Source organism: Panthera leo, chromosome B3 (genome assembly GCF_018350215.1).
Source record: "Panthera leo isolate Ple1 chromosome B3, P.leo_Ple1_pat1.1, whole genome shotgun sequence".
Lineage (NCBI taxonomy): Eukaryota > Metazoa > Chordata > Mammalia > Carnivora > Felidae > Panthera > Panthera leo.
Genome location: NC_056684.1, coordinates 21,604,689 through 21,623,458, shown reverse-complemented (window position 1 = coordinate 21,623,458; position 18,770 = coordinate 21,604,689). Strand labels below are relative to the sequence as shown.

Below are 18,770 nucleotides of genomic sequence, written 5' to 3'. Positions count from 1 at the left end.
CCATGGCCAGCCTCTGCCCTCTGACAATGTCTCAACCAGATGCCAGCCTCCACCTTCTCAAAGACAGCACTGTCTGGTTACTCCCAGGCCCTGTGTCCCCCAGAGACCTGCTGCAGGTCAGCACCAACCAGCCATAGGCTGGATCGCCTCCAGATTTGATGTGGTAAGATGGGTCTATCTTATCTGGTATAGGCACACTTCATCTTGCTGGCTATGATCAGGGACTTGCTGTCCTTCTACTGGCTGCCAATGTCATTTTGAATCCTCACTCTGTTATCCAAGAACTTTACTACTACATTCCCATCCAGGTGCAAACCCTCCCTGACACTGCATACTTCACCTAACTGCCCCAAGTTTGACTTTGTAATTCAAGGTCCTGATAAAAAAGCAGAGGGTGTTGGGCAAGGAGTGTCTGGGGGCTGACCACTCTGTAACACCCAGTACCTGCTCAGTTCTGATATCCTATTATCACAGACCCTCCCCCCACACTGCTTATGTGCTGTTTATGCCACACGCAATACTGCATTGGTTTTTTTTTTAAGTTTATTTATTTTAAGAGGGGGGAGGGGCAGGCAGAGAGGGAGAGAGACAGAGAGAGACAGAGAGAGAGAAAGACAGAGAGAGAGAGTCCCAAGCAGGCTCTGTGCTGTCAGAACAGAGCCTGACGTGGGGCTCAATCTCAGGAACCATGAGATCATGATCTGAGTCGAATTCAAGGGTCAGTCACTCAACCTACTGAGGCACTCAGGTGCCCCTCATTGCATTGGTTTTTTAAACACCAGGAAAATCTATCGCTTGAACATTTTCTTCCTTCTATGCTACTGGGTGCCTCTCAAGGTCTCAGGACACCCCTAGGGCTTGAGATGGAGGCTTCCTGAATGCCAGGCCCCCATCTTCTGGAAAGGAACACCAGAAGGAACCCAAAACTTCTTGCAAACCTCAGCAGCGATGTCACAACTGATGGCTGCATTTGCCTCCACCCCGTTAATATTTATAAAGCATTTGGGCTCCTCTCAACACACACCTATTTATGGAAGTGAATCTATTCAGCTTGCCGCAATCAGGGAGTTCCTGAGCAAAAAGGAACAGTCTCTGAGAAGGAAGAACGATCACCTTCCTGGGAAAATCCTCCAACCAAGACTGGGCTCTGTCTCCATATTAAAAGTTTTTTGTTTGAAAACAAGCCCTGTTTTCCTAACAGGTGTCAGTCCCCTAACAGGGACTTCACAGCTCCTCCTCCTAATCTATGCTGCAGAAAAGATTTTATCAGGAAACACCTGCCAGTGTAGATGTTTTCCAGGTTTAGGAAAAATCACCTTTGATTGACTGCAGTGCTTTTCGTTATTACTATTTTCCATTTCGTGTTTTCATGTGTTCTCTCAACAGTAGGCGATCACGTAAGAATCAGGCACAGACCCGGATTCAGTCCTGGATGAGAACCTGGCTGGGGGCTGCGACGGCAGGGCTGCACCTGCACCTTCCCTCCATGCTCTTCAGGCACAGGTCTGGGGCCCATCTCTTCCTGCCAGCTACAGGCTTTATACTGCCTGCTATGGAAATGCCCTGATTTGGGTGGTAAGGGAGCAGCCAGGGGTGCTTAATTATCACAGAAGACTTGAATGAGCTCTGGTATCAACACATACCATGCCAGTCCCCAGCGCCCCAGACCTGGCACTTGTGGCAGTGTGCTTTGGGGTCCGTTCCCACAGCCAACCTCAGGGTCTTCTGTGGCTGCAAACAGGTCACTCTTTGGACCCTGGGCAGGGGCAAGGGGAGCAGGCAGCCATCTGGCTGAGTGACAGTGTAGTCTGACAGACTTTCAGACCCTCGGAGGGCAACTGGAGTTGAGAAATGGGGCTGCTGCCCTGGGGAGCAGGTGTTTATGGGGGGGGGGGGGGGTTCTAGGGACCAGCACTATGCCCTGCTCAGGGTCCTGTCATCAGTGCCTCCCTGGGGTCTACCTTTCTCCTTGATGCTCTGAAGGATGGAATTGTCAGGCTGAGCTTTTTGTGGGGGAGGGAGAAGAGTTGAGGGGTGGGAATGTGATAAGCTGAAATAGGCAGGGGATAGCCAGAGGGGCACCCACTTTCTGCAAAGCCTTCTATTCTATAAAAGGCCTACAAAGCTCAGGGTCGGTTACTGCCCCTCAGGCAATTACATATAGCTGCTGGAGTTGGTCCATTTTGGTCCCTCCCCTCCCCCACCCCGGGCCTCTCCAAGGAACCAGCTCTGGCAAATAAAATAATGAATCATAAATTTTATTTCAAAATGTAAACGTCACTAAACATGCATACACGTTAAAACAATAAAATTTACAATTTAGTTAATTTTTTTTTCTTTTTGCATAGGACATCATTACAATATAGAATCTATGCCATACAAAATACATACAAAGTTTTATCCGAGCAAGCCAAGGCCAGATTGGGAACTGTACAACTGTAATACTTCACTGTAGTGATCCAGGAAAGATGAAACGTGGCCTTCGGAAGCATGGTGTGGTGCTGGTTAAAAAGAAAAAAAAAAAAAATGTTCCTACAGAAAAGGAAAATGTGTGCTCCATGGAAATGGTCTTGGACCCTTGGATTCTGCCTTGGGATTTTGGCAAACGATTCCAGAGAAACTCCATCAATGGCTTTGGATGGGGAAGGGGTCATTTGTGTGGGTCTGGGGTGGCTGACTCATGCACCCAACATATCCACACAAGTTATTCCTGGTTCTGTGGGAACCACAGCAAGCCCCAGGCCCCACAATGCATAGCTCGTGCTGACGCCGTTGAGCCCTTGGGATCCCCGGCACTAGGCACATGGACTCTCCGGGCTGAGACTAAAGAGCGAAGCCACCCACCCACCCATGGGCACCCTGACCAGGAATGGCCACCACACTGCTCCCCAAGTGGTGTCTGAGCCGCCCTGGGAAATGACCCTCTCACCCCACACAGAGGGCAGGCTGGGGAGGGATCCGGCCGGTACACCCAGCCCTTGTGCTCTGAGTGGGAAGGAAAATCTTTGACCAGACCTGTGGCTGTCTTGCAGGCATTCAGCTCACACATACTTGGGTTTCTAAGTGAGCGTGTACAGCATCCTGTCAATGTGTCACTGGGAAGCTTCCCTTGAGCCCTAGGAGAAAGCTGCTCCTGTGGTCCACTCCCCTCCCATCCTGTTCATCTTTAAATAAAAGTAGTAAGGTTTTAAAGCTGCATAAGAAGGGAGAGGCTGGGCAGGGCCAGCTGGACGCACTGCCAAGTCCAACATTGCTACAGGGGGTCAGTAGAAACCAAGAAACCAGGTATGGCCCCTCTACCCTCATGGATCCGGGGCTCACAGCTCCCACCACCGAATCCAATCTTCTAACCAGTGAGGGACAGGACAGTGGGTGGGGGAAGGGCCTCTCCCTAAATGACACTCAGGCATTTATCAGTAGTAAGCTGGATTGTACATCCAAATTCTGGTACAAATTCTCTGGAATGTGTCTTGGACAAACCTTCGAAACCTAACCTTAGAATGAGGAATATCAGTCATAGAAGCAGGCTTTTCCCAGGGCAACCCTGCATTCAGAAAGTGTTAGCCCACACCCTCCATTTTAGCTTTGGAAAATATGGCCACCAGAATCGCATATGCAATCTTTGGATAGCAAAAAAGATGTGGGTGACCTACAAAGCATTTCTTACTGGTATCAATGTGACCAATACATCAGACACTTTAAACCTTCCAGCACTGTGTTTTTGACTGAATGACTTTGTAAAAATGGGTTTAAAAAAAAAATCCATGATACCTGCCAGAAGTCAAAATCATCAGGTAGCCTGGTAAACAAGCCCAAATCAGGAGTCAGAAAACAAGGGGATGCTATTGCTCAGATCACACTTTCTTGTTAGGTGGCACTCCAGCTTGCTGAGGATGAAGTCCCCAAGGAGTGCTAGGATCCTGTGCTAGGATCCTGTGCAGTCCACCTTAGCACCTGCTTCTGGCAAGAAAGGAGGTTGGGTCTTCTGAAGACTGGGCTGGGCAGCAGAAGGCTCAAATGGAGACCCCAGTTCTGCCACACTCCTCTTGGGACCCTAGAAAGCCACCAGCCCTCTCTTCATGCCCCAAAAAGTGGGCTGGGGGCCACCTGTGGCCTGTCTGTCCCTATCTCTGAATCACCTTCCACTGGTCTGAGCGGAGAGCCAGGGCATGGTGAGATCTGGGGACCCCACTGCCACTGATGTTTGCACCTGGAGGCTGCACCGTGGCGAATCCTGCACCTGCCCGGTTGCATGGCCTCAGAATAAAGGGTGGTGGGGGGGTGTCCTGCACCTCAAAGTGCCATAAGTGGGGGTGTAGTGGGATGCAGGTAGGGCACCTCCAGGACTATATTCCCATCAAGGGCATCACTGCCTGTTCCTACATAGCACCCTACAGAAGAGGACCCAGGGCCCTTTGTGGAAACTGCTGTGTTCATGTTTCTTTCTGGATGGCTGTAGGATTCAGTGGGCATATGGGGAGCCAACAACTGGTCCCCTAACATGGCTGATGCAAAGAGGGGCTTTCTTATTTGGGATGTGAGCTAAACACCAGCCTGCTGATGGTTGGGTCCAGGGTCCCTTTTAGGACTTTTTGGAGGGGAACTCTTCCTTTGTTCAGGCATCCTTCATCTTGAGACCTCTGCCCCCTTGGCCCTTGAGAACAAGTCTGCTACAAAATAAAGGTCTGAGTTTTCACTATTATTTCTAGGAGTCCTATGGGTTCCTCAATCACACTGAAGCTGGGCAAGCATGGCCATAAACCAGAAAAATGAAAGACCCTGAAACAGACCCAGGCTGGGAAGACATTCTACATTTCAGAAGAAAATGCAGGTTGTTTCAAGAGGGTCCACACCTTTCAGCAGAGGCCCAGGGGGGCCAGCTTTCCAAGGTCCACCGCCCCCTTCCACAAGCACTCATTTCATGATGAGATGCCAGTGAGAGCCCATTTAAACCTCACCAAGGTTCATGGATTTTTCCCACCCTTCAAGTGAGATGAATTTTAGCCCCAGATGAGTTGGCATGGTCCGACTGGAGCCCCAGGCCTAGTGCCCAGGGGTGCCAGGCGGGAATTCTCTCCAGGTGCCCTAAGTCAGCAGAGCAGTGCCCCATCTCCCAGGCCAGGCCCCTAGAGGAAGGACCGCACCCTGCCATTAGACCAGCACTGCTTTGGGAACGAAGACACACTCATTTGCCAAAAATAGCCAATGCCTGCATATTTCTGTTTTAAGGCAATGTTACCCTTCCATCTATCCGACGGAACAGCCCTGGGTCATTTAGAGGAAAAATTAAATTAAGTGCTCTCTTTGGAAACAGCAAACACCCGCTTTCCCTCCCCCACCCCCCACCCCACCTCTAAAACAAACCAGCTCTTCTTTTATTCCAAGATGACTGGGTTTAGAGTCCTTACTCCCCTTCTTATGTGCAGACAGAAGTGGGGTTAGAAACCCTCCTTCTGAGATGCCAGTAGGCAGATCACAAGGAGACTCCCGGCTCCTCCAGAGGACAGCATTTTGGCCTCCCAGAGACCCACAGCCTCCTCTCTCTGCCTTCGGGGACCCGTGGACGGTGAGCACACCAAAGGACTTTGGAATAAAATTCCTGAACCTGGAATGTGAGTTCCTGAGACATGAAATGTATTCAGAGTGTGGCTTTCTCTGCCTCACACGGAAACAACTTTGGGAGGGGCCCCTGAGGGCCTTCCGGGCCTCACTTTGGAACTGGGCAGGAGGATTTTTCACACTGAGCACTCAGGGCGCTCTTCTGTCCAGGTCTCTACAGGATATTCCACCCTCTCTCCCAGACCAAATGCAAGCAGGCAGCCCGAGTAGGGCCCGGCAGCCAGGGCAGTGAGCTCTGCACCCGATCCCCTGGCCCTGCCTGGCTTCCACCCACAGCAAGAACAACGCTACTGCCCAACCTGGTACCTAACATGCTACTTGGAAGCCACCACCATGCCACCCGTCAATCCCAGATGACACACAGTGGAGTTAGAAAGGGGCACCCAAGTGCTGTCAACAGCAGACTGCCACCCTTGTGGTCACTATGGACAGAAGGTGCTGGCCCAAAGCAACGGCCACAGGCTGTGAGCACCAGCCAGGCCTGGGTGTCTACGGCTTCTCTGTGCTGCACCCCATGCCGTGACAGGGTGAGGGTGGAAGCAGGGTGGCCACAACCAAGGCACTCTGGGCCCAGGAAGCCCATCTACAGCCCTCTGAGGTCCCAAGGGTCATTCCTCCTCACCAAAATGAGCAGAGGTCTCTGCAAGATACCCCAAGTCCACCCCAAACCCACCCCCCACCCCAACACACACATACACACACACACATACACACACACGCACTGTCCTGGGGGCTTGTATTTACAGGCCCCAAATCTCAGGAGGAAGGAAAGGGTGGTGCCTGGGCAGCACTCAGGTGGAACCTCCAAATGTCTGCAGAGGAGCAGCACGCTGGAGCCCAGCCTGACTGCCTCACCAGGGCTCAAGGTTGGGGCTCCACGAGAAACTGCTCAGCTCTCTGCTCCTCCTCCCCTGGCAGGAGAACGCTGGCGATGGAGCCCCCACAGCCCTAATGTGCCACAGGCAGGGTGTGGGCTGAGGCCTCCCAGGCAGAAGGGGAGAAACGGGAGGGAAAGGGAGAAGTCCAGGGGGTGCAAAGCTCATGGAGAAGCTGGAGGTTTGCTAATTCTGAGCTGGGAACACGGTGGGTCAGAGCAAAGTATTTCCCACAAGTTTCTGTCTGGTGTTCCCTGGGGAGCAAACAGAATGCATGTTCTCTGACAGCATTTCCCATAACATCTGCTTCACCACTCCCGTAAAGTTCCAAGTCACAATGTTCCGGTCTCTTGCTACAGAACTGTCTCTGTGAAGCACTGAGTGATGCTGCATGCACGACCACACACACGGGGCCTCTGGCAAGGTGGCCCAACAACCTTCCCCATTGTTTCCAACAAAGGTGTCTTGATAGCAGGACGGGTCCAGGAGAACACAGGAACTGGAGGCACCAGAGACACTTTCAGACATCTTTGAAAACACCAGGATTCCTAGCCTCTATTTTCCAGTCAGAGAACATGATAAAAGTGAGAGGTCCCCATGTACCTTCTGCAGGACACAAACTAGCCGGTGTCCCTGTGCAGGGCATGCGCCTCAGGCAGGCCAAGGGTGGGGCAGGTGTGGTCCGGGCCCTGTCACATTGGACTTCGGATGGTGCAGTGGTCTGACTGGCTGGGGCTTGCACCTCTGCTCCCAGTGCTGAGAGGCCCAGAGAGAGGCTCCTGGAGGCAGGGACAGGGAGACTGGCAGGGCCCCGCAGAGGGGAGGCGCCTCTGTGGTCTCCCCAGATGGAGTGCTTCTTTCACCCAGCACAGCTTAAGGCATCCCTCTGAATCATTTATGTCCTGAGCCCGGCCGGGCTTCTGGGGCAGAGGCTGGCGGCTGCGTGGAGACTTGGGGCCCCCTGCTGAGGAATCTGGCCTGGAAGCAAATGTCAGTGACCACATCCGCTCAGAAATGACTGACGGACTAACCCAAGGGCCAGACACTGAGCTCCACCTGCATTGCTCAGTCTTTGTCCCCAGTGTGTTCCCGAACCTAACAGAAAACTCCAGAGTGCAAATCTATGTACAGAATAAGGCGGCAGGAAGGGGGTGTCCTCACTGACCTCGTGGAACATGTCCATCCCTGAGAAAGGGGGGGGAGGGGTTCAACACCACTGAATCTCACCTTTGTGGGTATGTTTATTGTGCAATTTGTGGATGGTGTTTTTTGAAAATTTTTTGTTTCGTTTTTTTACAAATTCACTTTGACACCTGAGGTGAAGAAAATTGTCTGTTGTGTTGTTGTTTTGACTCCAGAAAGTTCTTTCTTTCTCATTACAAAAGGAAAAGACACGGCATCACAAAAGGAAGGGCGAGCATATCTGCTCATGGCTGTAGTTGGGGCGGAGGGTCCTCGCCGGCCAGGGGTGGGCGGGGCCCGCGGAGGGGTGGGCGGGGCTGTGCTGCGTCGGGCTGCGGCCGCGCTCAGGGCGAGCTGGCCGGGCTGATGGTGGGGCTGCTGGCATCGGAGCGGCTGTAGTCGCTGAGGGAGCCGGTCCGTGAGCCCCCGCTGCGCCGCTGCAGCATGCCCGGGTGGAAGTTGGCATGGCGGCGTGCGTGCTTCGTCAGGTGGTCGCTGCGCATGAAGCGCTTCTCGCAGATGGGACAGCTGAACTTCTTCTCGCCTGTGTGTGTGCGGTAGTGCCGGGCCAGCTCGTCGGAGCGCGCGAACTTCTTGTTGCAGTCCTGCCAGCTGCAGGCGAAGGGTCTTTCACCTGCGGGGCGACAGGGCAGCGCATCAGTCACCGGTCCTGGCCCTGCCCTCCACGCAGCCTGCTCTTCCCCATCCCTAGCCGCGTCCCCTCCCTCTCCACCGGCCTGTAACCAACCCATCAGGGCAAACATGTGCCATGCCTGTGCCCTCCAGCCAGTACCCAAGGAAGGCAGCAGGCATCTCCCAGGATGAAATGGCAGCTTCTCAGTAACTGTGATAGCAGGGCCCAAGGCCCCTGGCGGTGGCAGTCCCAAGCACACGGCAGAGCATGACCCCCAACAACCTGTGCAGGCACCCCTGGCCCTGGCCCAAGGGCAGATCAGGCCCATCTTCAGGCTCTGAGATTGGGAATCCGGAGTAAAGGGTCTAGGGCCCAGGGAGGACTTGCAGGCCTACCAGGGAGGGTCCAGCTGCCTCACACTGGCCTGAAGGGAGCCACACTCCAGAGCCCCACACCCCTGCAGGGCCAAGAGACAATTCCCAACCTGAGTGCTCTACTACTATTCTGATCCTCAGTTTCCTCATCAATAACATAAGGAGCCCAGACGAGGTAATTTGCTTCTCATGTTGCTCTTTCAACCTCCAGTGTGGCCAATAGGTAACAGCCAGCAGAACAAGAGGCTGCAACAGGCTCTTGCAGACCCAAACACAGTGACAGACAAGGGTGGCTACCCAGAACACTCCCTGAGAGGGAGGTAACAAAGGTAGACTTCAATGAGGACCTCACCCCTCCCATCCCTCAGAGCAAGGAACAGGCCATCATTTACCCAGGCAAACTCTGAACCACAAAAAAATGGTATCAACTGCTCAGGGAGAATCAGCAGGGGCTCCTGGCACCCCAGAATGCAGCCCTTATGGCACTGGGGGTGGCCACACCGCCACCCTTTCCATTCTCCGCCCCCCACCCCCAGGCCCTAAAGCCTTCAGCCAGTCCTTGAAGCTGGTGCACCTGTGCCCAGCAGAGGAAATCCATGCCACCCACCCTAAATGAGCCCATCAACCTTAAATGTAAACACTCAAGGATGGCCAGATGGCCAAGGAAAACCAGCAAGATGAAAGGGAAAAGGCCAAGAGCAACAAAACAAAGCTGACTCCAGAGGAAAAAGAGTGAAGCCAAGGGACAGAAGAGAATGTCAACCTAAAACTTTGAATTAGTATTCTGAGAAAATTTTCAGACAAAATTTTATGCATAAAGTGAACATGATACCATCAAAAGGAAGTTCAGAGGACAAAAAATAGTGTTTAGAAATTGAGAGTATTATTGCCCAAACAAAAATTTCATAGAACAGATGGAAATATACTGAAGGAAATAACCCATAAAAAATGGAACAACATCAAAAAAGCTCTGAAAATATGTGAATGTTGCAGTGTTCTCTGCCTCCTAGTAATGCTGAAACTAAGAGCTCTGTGTGGCTGTATATGTTGTTACATGTTACATGTACATGTTGCACATGTGATTTTACAGGGGCTTTGGGGGGGAGCAGGAAAGGGGGTGTGTGGGAGGAGAATTCAAAATCAAGAGAGCAAACCATCATATCCCAAAACTATCTGATAGTTACAAATGATAGTTCAGAGTTACAGGGAATCAATCCTGGGGGTGCAATATATTTAAATAATTTCTGTTCGTTAGAAAAAAGAAAAGAAAAAATGAAGGAGAGTAAATTACCAAAGAAACAAGAAAACAGTATCTGTCAGAATCAAACAAGACAGGAGAGTAACATGGAAAGGGCTGGCAGAGAGGTGGGCAGGGTAGTAAGTAAAGGCTCCTGCTGCAAGAATTTCTGCAATGCTGAGAATTTCTGCAAAGTCAGAACACTGGGTAAAATGAAGAGATCACAAAACTTATTAGAAAGAGGTGAGAACAAACACCAAGTCAACCATGAGGGAATACCAAACTTCTTGTAAATCACACTGGATGCTCGATGAAAAAGAAACAGGGTCTTCCAAGTTTACCTCTCAAACTCCAGCAAAAATGGGAAAAGAAAAAATGAGAAGCCAGAGAAATTAGTGAAAAATGAAGGGGCATCTCAGGATAAGAGTGAGGCAGAGACCTGGTGGCCACAGAGGCAGGATTCACAGGGGGATAGTTTCAAGAAGAAGGTGAATTCCATGCATCAGAGTATGATCAAGAGGCTGAATAAACTTCAGGACACAGTGAAGGCACATACTATTCTTTGGTTAAAAGAAAAAAGAGAGGAAATTACAAACTCCAGGAAGAATAGAAGACATGCAAGAAAACTGGGATCTAAATTTGAAGCAATCTAAAGTGCTACAAGATATAAGCCAAACACTGTTCTACGGGCTTTTTGTATGTTATATTTATCTTTCACAACAACCCCATGAGGCAGCAGGAGGGAATGAAATCCCACCACAGGCCCTGGCATATGGAAGCAATCTTTACACAGTTATGGTCATGTGAACCCTAGAACTAGTTGTCAGTATTTAGAATCAATGTTATAGACAAAGCCCATACAACTGACTCATGGCCCCCAGTAGAGAATGTGGATTTAAGAGAAAGGTAGGAACACACACATGCACAAAGGAAATGCCTAAATGAGGTTAAAGTTATAAGGATAATCAACAACAAAAAAATATATAATATATTCATCAATTCAGGAGGAGGTGAGGGGAGGGGTAGAAATGAGGTAAATCCTTCAATTTCATGGCAGGGAGATAACGCATCATATATAAATCTGATACATCAAAGAACAGTAAAAAATATATATATATATATGTATGTATGTATGTATGTATATATCATATAATTCATTTATGGCGGTAACTACCAAGACAACTAAAATCAGAGCAGTGTTGGTCTCTAGAAAGTGATGCCTCACTGGGAACAGGATTTTTTGTTGTTGTAAGCTCTTCTGTGTTATGTGTCTTTTTAGAATTGAATACATTGTTAATTGGTTCTGGAGGAAAAAAAATCTCGTCAACAAAAAAAGTTTGAGAAATGCTACATGCTAAGTCCAGTCTAGGAACTTCACAATGCACATTGGTCATTAGATGTTTGGAAAGGTCCAGCATTAAACACAACAGTTTCATTTTCCTGTGACTAGGTGCTGAGTTCAAGAGCTTGGTGTGCCACGTCTGACAGATGAGGCCTAGATCTGTTCTCACAGTATACTGATGTGTGTGGCCTCAGATAAGTACCTCATTGCCTATGGTGGGGTAAAGAGTGCTCCCCGAAAAAGATGTCCCAGTCCTAATCCCTTGAACTTGTGATCTTATTTGGAAAAAGCGTCTTTGTAGATACAATTAAGGTAAGGGTCTTGAAATGAGATCACAAGTGTCCTTTAGAAAAGAAGAGAAGAGAGGGCCAAACGATGACAGAGGAAGAGACTGGAGTGATGTATCTATAAGCCAAGAAACTCCAAAGACTGTAGGGCAGCCCCCAGAATTTAGGAGAGAAGCATGAAATGGATTCCATTCCCCCACCCCACCCCCAGAGCCTTCAGAAGGAAAAGAGGTGGGCAAGGTAGTGAGCTGCAAACACCTTGATCTTAGACTTCTGCCCTCCAAAACAATGAGAGAGTGAATTTCTGTTATTTTAAGCCACCCAATTTATGGTAATTTGTTATGGTAGCCACAGGAAATGAATATACTACCACATCCTTATAGTGGGGTACACATGGTGATCCCATGGGCTCACACACACGACCAGACCTTGGCACTGTGCCTGACACATGCCAAATGCTACCTATGAAATGTTAGCTATTATTATTGCTCTCATCCACTATTTTTTACACCTGTGTCTTTTCAAATTTAGGCCCATGGTGGCAGTAGGGGAAGACCAACCCAAATTCAGACTCACCCTTGCTTTCTAATAAACCCTGGGCCCTCATTGGGAGCTTGTCCTTTTCAAGGTCCTTATGTTTGCAGCTCTGGGAAGCATCTGAGGGGTATAATTATAGTTGGGCTACAATGATGTGTGGGCCACACAGAACTGTAGCATCCAATAGGATGGGATGTTGGTACCAGGTAGCCTGGAGTGGCAGAAGGCAAGGAAAGTCCAGCATCACCCCTAGGCCAGCACACAGCTCTTGGTCCATCTGGGTAACAGCAGCTCAGCACTTTTATTGAACACAGACTCTCTGTCTGGCCCTGGGGACAGGGTCATTATGCAGAGTCCCCCCGATTCCATCCTTTATACCTCTGTCAGCCCATTCCAGGAGGGTAGACAGCAATAAACAGATGAATAAAACACTCAGAAGTTATGATTCATGCTGGCAAGGATCAGCAACAGGGTCTGGGTGGGCCCGCCTCTACATGGTGACATTCAAGCAGCACCCAGGAGGCTAATGAGGAGCAGCCAGAAGAATCGAGAACAGCTGGGGGAAAGGCAGCCTGGACAGGGGGACAGAGTCACCCACAGTAGCGCTCATACTTGTAGTGAGGGACCGAAAGAGTATTTGTTCATGTGGGTTATATCCATTGATATTTATCATATTAGAAATTAAAACTGAAAAAAGATTTAAACTCAAGCACATGTGCATTCCTGTAGCTGTCAGGGGGATGTCATCACACATCATGTACCTTCTGGAATATTTCATTGTATTCTTTTGAGAGAATAAGGGACAAATATTATTATTATTTTGAAAATAGTTTTGAACTCATGGTCTCCTGGAAGTATCTCAGGTACCTACAGGTGTCCCTGGGCCTCACTTTGAAAACTGCTCTTTTAAGGACTGACTCCAAGGTGGTGTGGCTAGGTGGAGTGAGTATATAGGGATCGTACACAGAGTGGAGTGGGGCCCAGCAGGGAGCTGGCCACCCAGACTAAATGAACCCTAGCTTCCCTCCTGCTGGGCTCAATTCTGAATCTGCCTCCTCTTGGGCATGTGATAGGAGGACACAATATTACCACAGGGCCACCACAAGGAGAATGCTCAGTCTAGCTCAGAAGTGACACTGGCCCTCTCAGGATAGGAAACCTGATCAGAGATTCCAGAACCCTGAAGGGAGATCAGCCCTTCTGCAGCATCCTGCCTGATGCCTAAGACTGGGATGGGCCCACTCCAGTCCCCCTGCCCTCACTTTCCAAAGGCAGGGCTGCAGGAGGCCAGGGTTGGGGATGTGGGACAGAATGGTGAGAGGGACTTGGGAGGGGGAGGCAGAGTGAGAGCAAGGGGGTAGAGGTCAGGTCTTGTGGGGTACAGGGTGCACAGGGAGGGAGTGAAGGAAGCTGGGTGGGGAAAGGCTGGGTCACTGTGGGAGGGGGCTTGGGAGGGGCCAGGATGCAAGTGGCAGGACTTCGAGACGGGATAACTGGTCGGTACAGGGCGGGGTACTGTTGGTGCACCGTGAGTAGGGCAGCTGGGCAGCAAGGGCGCCTGGGCCAAGGGCTCACGGGGCGCAGGGCGGGGGTTACATAAATGTTCCTTGGCGCTGCGATGAGGCTGTGAGAGCGATTGCCTCATCTTATCAGGGAACACTGTGTCCCACATGCTCCTCTTGCCCAAGCCACAGGCCTGGCCTGGGACAGTGTGTTCCTCCCAGAAGCTGCAAGAAGCCAGGCTAAGAGGACAGGGGCTTTCCTCCTGCCCAAGCCCCCAACTGAGCGCCCAGCCCAGGGCCCTGCCCCCTGCCCCCTTCCTGGCAGCTGCACCTGCACGTGCAGCTTGGGAAGTGTGCATGTTTCAGCTCACGCCCTGAGCCACTGAGAGACTCCCTCCTGCTCTGACCCCTGTCCAAAGGGCATGCTACCAATTTTCTCAATTGCGCCAACCAGTTTGGGCCAGACTGCCAGCTCCCACAGATGATTGGGTCCCTCCTGGCTCCAACAGCACCTGCACATGGCAGTTTTTGGTCTGTGAGCCCCTTGTGGGCAGTCCTGGGGGTCCTTTTGCGTTGCAAAAAAAAAAAAGACCCGGAGCCAGAACAATGTCTGTAAACTAGTGCCTCTTCTGCCGGTGGCAGTAAGTGATCTCCCCAGTTGGCCCCTTGGCCTCCCGCTGGCTCTTCTCAGCTCAGGCTGGCTGTGCCAACCAAGGCTCTGGGAGGCCTCGCTGAGCTCCCCTCTGTGGAAGAAAGAAGGGAGGGGATGCATCTCTGAATAGGGGGCCCCCGGGGAAAAGGGCAGATGGATCCATTGACTTAACAGGGGTACCTAAGATCACATGAAGAGACCTCAGTGAGCACAAGGAATCCCCACGGATGTGTGTCTGGGGAGCGTGGTGAGGGGTGGGGCTGGTCAGAGAGAAGCTTCCACAGAGATACACCTTTTCCCAGGCTCCCAGGCCGCAGCACCCAGGTCCTGAAAAGAATGGGCTGTCACTCATCAATACATAGCTCTGTTCAGTGGCCCCTGGTATGGGGCCACCTCCAGCTCCCCACATCAAGACTGACATGTTTTTCATACCAGCAAGTCCCTCCTGCTCACCCTCCCATGCTGGGGCAGGTTGGGAGATAGCCAACCATTGGGGCCAATCAGCTGTCAGCCTGCAAGGAAACCCAGGCCAACAGGCAGCCTTGGGGTCAGCAGAAAGGCCTGTCCCCATTATGGAAAGCAGACTTTCCTTTCTTTAGAAGGCCACTGGCTATTTCATTGATCACTGAAAACGCCCATGGTTTATAGACCCACGTGGAGCTGACATGCAGATGCCCTCTCCTGGGAAGCTCCAGCTAGAAGCGCTTACCCCCATGGTACAAGTGGAGGAGGTGAGGCCCCACTCAGTGGGGACCCCTCTTGTCCTAGGACTCTGCCTGTAGCCAGAGAGGTGCTTTCTGCATCGAAGTAGCCCTGCACCCACCCCACCCCTGCACCCCTACTCATTTGTCGATGGCTTCAGGGGTTGCCATCTTGCCTGTTTCTTCTCACAGTTACTGTGAGGGTTAAGTGGGAGCACATACCTGCTCATAGGAGATACACCACTATCACCGGTTGTGGGGGGGCGGGGTGCTCCTGGGCTACTGAGCCCCTTGGACAGGGAGCTCTCATGAGCAAGTCAGTGGCAAGTGACCGTGGTGGGAACCACTGGTTGCACGTTCGAGCCCCATACCACTTTGTGTTCATCTTTGCTGGAACAGCCGCAGCCCTGGCCCTGGCCCTGGCCCTGCCCCAGGGCACTCTGGTCTCATGCTGCCATTACCGGCGCACAGGTGTTGCTGATCACATGCTGCCTTACACTCCTGCACAAGCAGAGCTGGCAGGATGAGAGGGGGAGGTGGCACCTGGCTGTGTGCAGCAACACACTACCTTGGGGGCACAGTTCAGACAAAATCTGCCTTCCTACAAAAGATGTAAGTGTATTTTTGAAGTAGGCATTTTGGGTGTTGCTTTGTTTTATTTTGGAATAGGAGAACTAGATCCTAAAATTCATACAGAAAAACAAATAGAAGCAGCTAGGAAAACTTTGAAAAAAAGAATACTGTGAGGGTACCAGACTGCCAGATATTCAACATACTGCCACAGAAGCTGATAACTGACTGGTGGGGAGGAGAGGAAATGCCAGAACTAGACCCCAAAACACCAAAACAGTGGGAAACACACTTAGCACAAATTATCATCTCAGATGGGTAGAGGAGAGAGGGTCCAAAAAACGTGTAAGGACAACTAAGTACTTTCTGGAAAGAAAGTAAGGACCATGCTAGGATAGAAGTTCTTTCTATGAATCAAAGCCCAGTAACTATAAATGAAAAGATTGATAAATCTGACTATAAAAGCCAGACATGGACAAAGTCACCATAAGCAAAGGCAAAAGATAAATGACAATCTGAGAAAAAAAAAAATATTTGCAGCTCATATCACAAAGGCCTAACCTCCAATACAGAATGAGAACACAGAAATTAAAAGACAAACCAACACTCAATAGAAATATGGGCAAAGCCCATAAGACAGTTGATAAAAAGAAAACACAAATGACTCTCAAATATCTGAAAAGATGCTCAACTTCACCTGTCAGAGAGCAAATGCCAACAAAACCGCACTGAAATCCTACTTTTTATCTGTCAGGTAGCAAAGCCACAGGAATACGCACTCTCACATTTCGCCAGTGGAAATACAAAGTGCCCCAACCCCTCTGGAGGGCAATGTGGTGATGCTGATCCCAATTACAAATGTGTGCAACCTTTGACCCCACAAAACAACTTTTGGGAAACTATTCTACAGATACACCTGCACACCTACAAAATGGGATATGGGCCTGGTCATTCAATGCAGAAAAAGCCTCAAAACAACTCCTGTCCTCCAGCTGGGGCCTGTGAAATACGTTATGGAAACCCCATGTGACGGAATACTATGAAAAAGAAATGGAATGGACTCTTTCTGAACTGATGGGGAGAGATCTCTAAAGTGGTACTGTTGAGGAAGGAAAGCAAGGTTCTGAGCAGAAGGAACAGTGTGTGTAGACATGTGCTTTTGCTTGTAGAAAGGTCCTCTGGGAGGATACAGACTACCTGGGGACAGAGGGGTGAGGAGAGGGTGCCTTGAAAACTGCGTAAATCTCCTGGATTTCAAAACACGCAAATGTATTTACCTATTCACAAAGTTAAAAACAAGAATCCACAGCAAACTAGGAAATGCTAGCCACAAATAACGCAAATTTTATTTTATTTTTTTAAATGTTTTATTTATTGTTAAGAGAGAGCATGAGCAAGGAAAGGGCAGAGAGAGAAGGAGAGAGAGAATCCCAAGCAGACTCCACACCGTCAACCAGTGTAGAGCCCGACATGGGGCTCAAACACCCAAACTGAGAGATCGTGACCTGAGCTGAAGTTAGACGCTCAACGGACTAAGCCACCCAGGTGCCTCAATAATGCAAATTTTAAAACAGGAGCTGACGGAACAACCCTGTGAGTTCCTGGCCAGACCCATTCACACCACATGTGGCCGTGCATACTCTCCTCAGCACATTCTGAATACAATCCCCAGAATTCCCCTTAAAATAGATTCCCCTTAGAATGGGGGAGGGGGCAGGGGAGCTCCTTGGAATATGAGAAATTCAAAAATAGCAGTGAAGTCCAATCTACCTTTCTGGAAGGTGCTCCTGGGGACGGACCTCCAGGATTCAAGCCCCTGGGTCACTCTGCAAATTGTTTTCTTGGAGGGTGCTCCCTGATCAGTGGTTTGACAGACCCAGTGTGACTTAAAAGGCAAGGGAGAAGAATCTGACAGCAGCAGACCCAGAGCTGTTAACTTGCATGTGTTAAAGGTCCCTTCAGCCTCCTATATACCATGTTCCTGTCATAATTATCACTGGGTCCGCCCTCACAGGACTGGCGAGAACCAGCCTCGGTGGCTAAGCCAGGCTCTGGCTGCTGGAGAGGTGCTGCCAGGTGAGTTCGTCCAGCTGTCAGGACACAGACCACAAGTTCAAGGCAGGAGACTCGGTCCCTTCTGCCAGGGACTGGTAAGGAGGTGGGAACTAGGGAACGGGTGCAGGCTTCTGGGAAGGGTTTTTCTCTTGGACCAAAAGAAAGGAAAAGGAAGGAAGGAAGGGAGGGAGGGAAGAAAGACAGAGGGCCGGGCACGGATGGGGTGGGGGAAACGGGCACAGTACAGAAAAGCCTCTGGCAGGCTGTGCTGGGCTGTGACGTCTGGGGTGGCACCAGTCATTGACAGCCACATGGGGAAGTCCGCAGAGACTCAGAGAGAAGCCAAACTGCTCCTAGACACAGACAAGCCTTCAGCCAACTTGAGGCTGCCTGCCTGCACTACCCCCTCCCCAAAGAAACAAAAGTCTTCAAGGTCAGCCAGGGCCCCTGGGAGAGGGCATGGAGCAGAGCAAACGACCCCCTTCCTGCTGCCATCTGCCAACATGCACAACCAGCTGCCTGCTCTGTACCCCAGGGCCCCATGCCCACACCCAGGGCTCTCTAGGCAACCAAGGGAGGGGCCCTTCTCTGTAGAGCCTTTGGCAACCATTCTGTCCACTTCCTCTTCCTGTATCTCTCCCCTCCCCCAGCCTTCATTTCCTCACTCTGGTCCTCTCCTTTTTGCCCCCTCAGGTGGGTCTTGACAGCAGGGCCCCAGCCTGGCCACAGCTGCCCCAATGGTGGGTACAACGCACAGCACACACACCTGCAAACATGGAGCTTCACAGGGAGGCAGCCTTTACTTCCAGCATGCACAAGCTCATTGACTCTACCCTGAGGGACAGGAGTTGTGTCAAGATCTTAGATATGAAGACTAAAAGTGGACAGTCAAAACGACCTCACCAAGGCCACACACCCAGAAAGCCTGGCACTCCCAATCCAGATTTCACTCAGAAGGAGGACATTCTTACAGCCTCTCCCCACCATGGAATAGGAAATGTTCTGACAAGCTGACCTCGGCCATTAGCATCCTGGGGGTTGAGAGCCCAAAAGGGACCATCAAGGCCAAGGGCCCATCTCACAGATGAAGGCACTGTGGCGCAGCACACACAATGTAAGGTACCACCCTCGTCACCCTGGGGAGAAGCTTCCCAGTGGCACCCCCAGCCCAGTTGAGCTGCACTGGGCCACTCTGCCTGCAGG

At 50.8% G+C, this 18,770-nt stretch overlaps 1 protein-coding gene across 1 annotated transcript in view; it reads right to left on the bottom strand.

Annotated features, from left to right (window-relative positions):
* Positions 1-2,242: 2,242 nt before the first annotated feature.
* KLF13 (Kruppel like factor 13) overlaps positions 2,243-18,770 on the bottom strand; it is a 50,678-nt gene continuing 34,150 nt past the window's right edge. Inside the window, exon 2 of the mRNA XM_042941240.1 lies at positions 2,243-8,310. Coding sequence (XP_042797174.1) covers positions 8,021-8,310 — 290 coding nt within the window. The 3' untranslated portion in view covers positions 2,243-8,020. The remainder of the gene's footprint in view (positions 8,311-18,770) is intronic.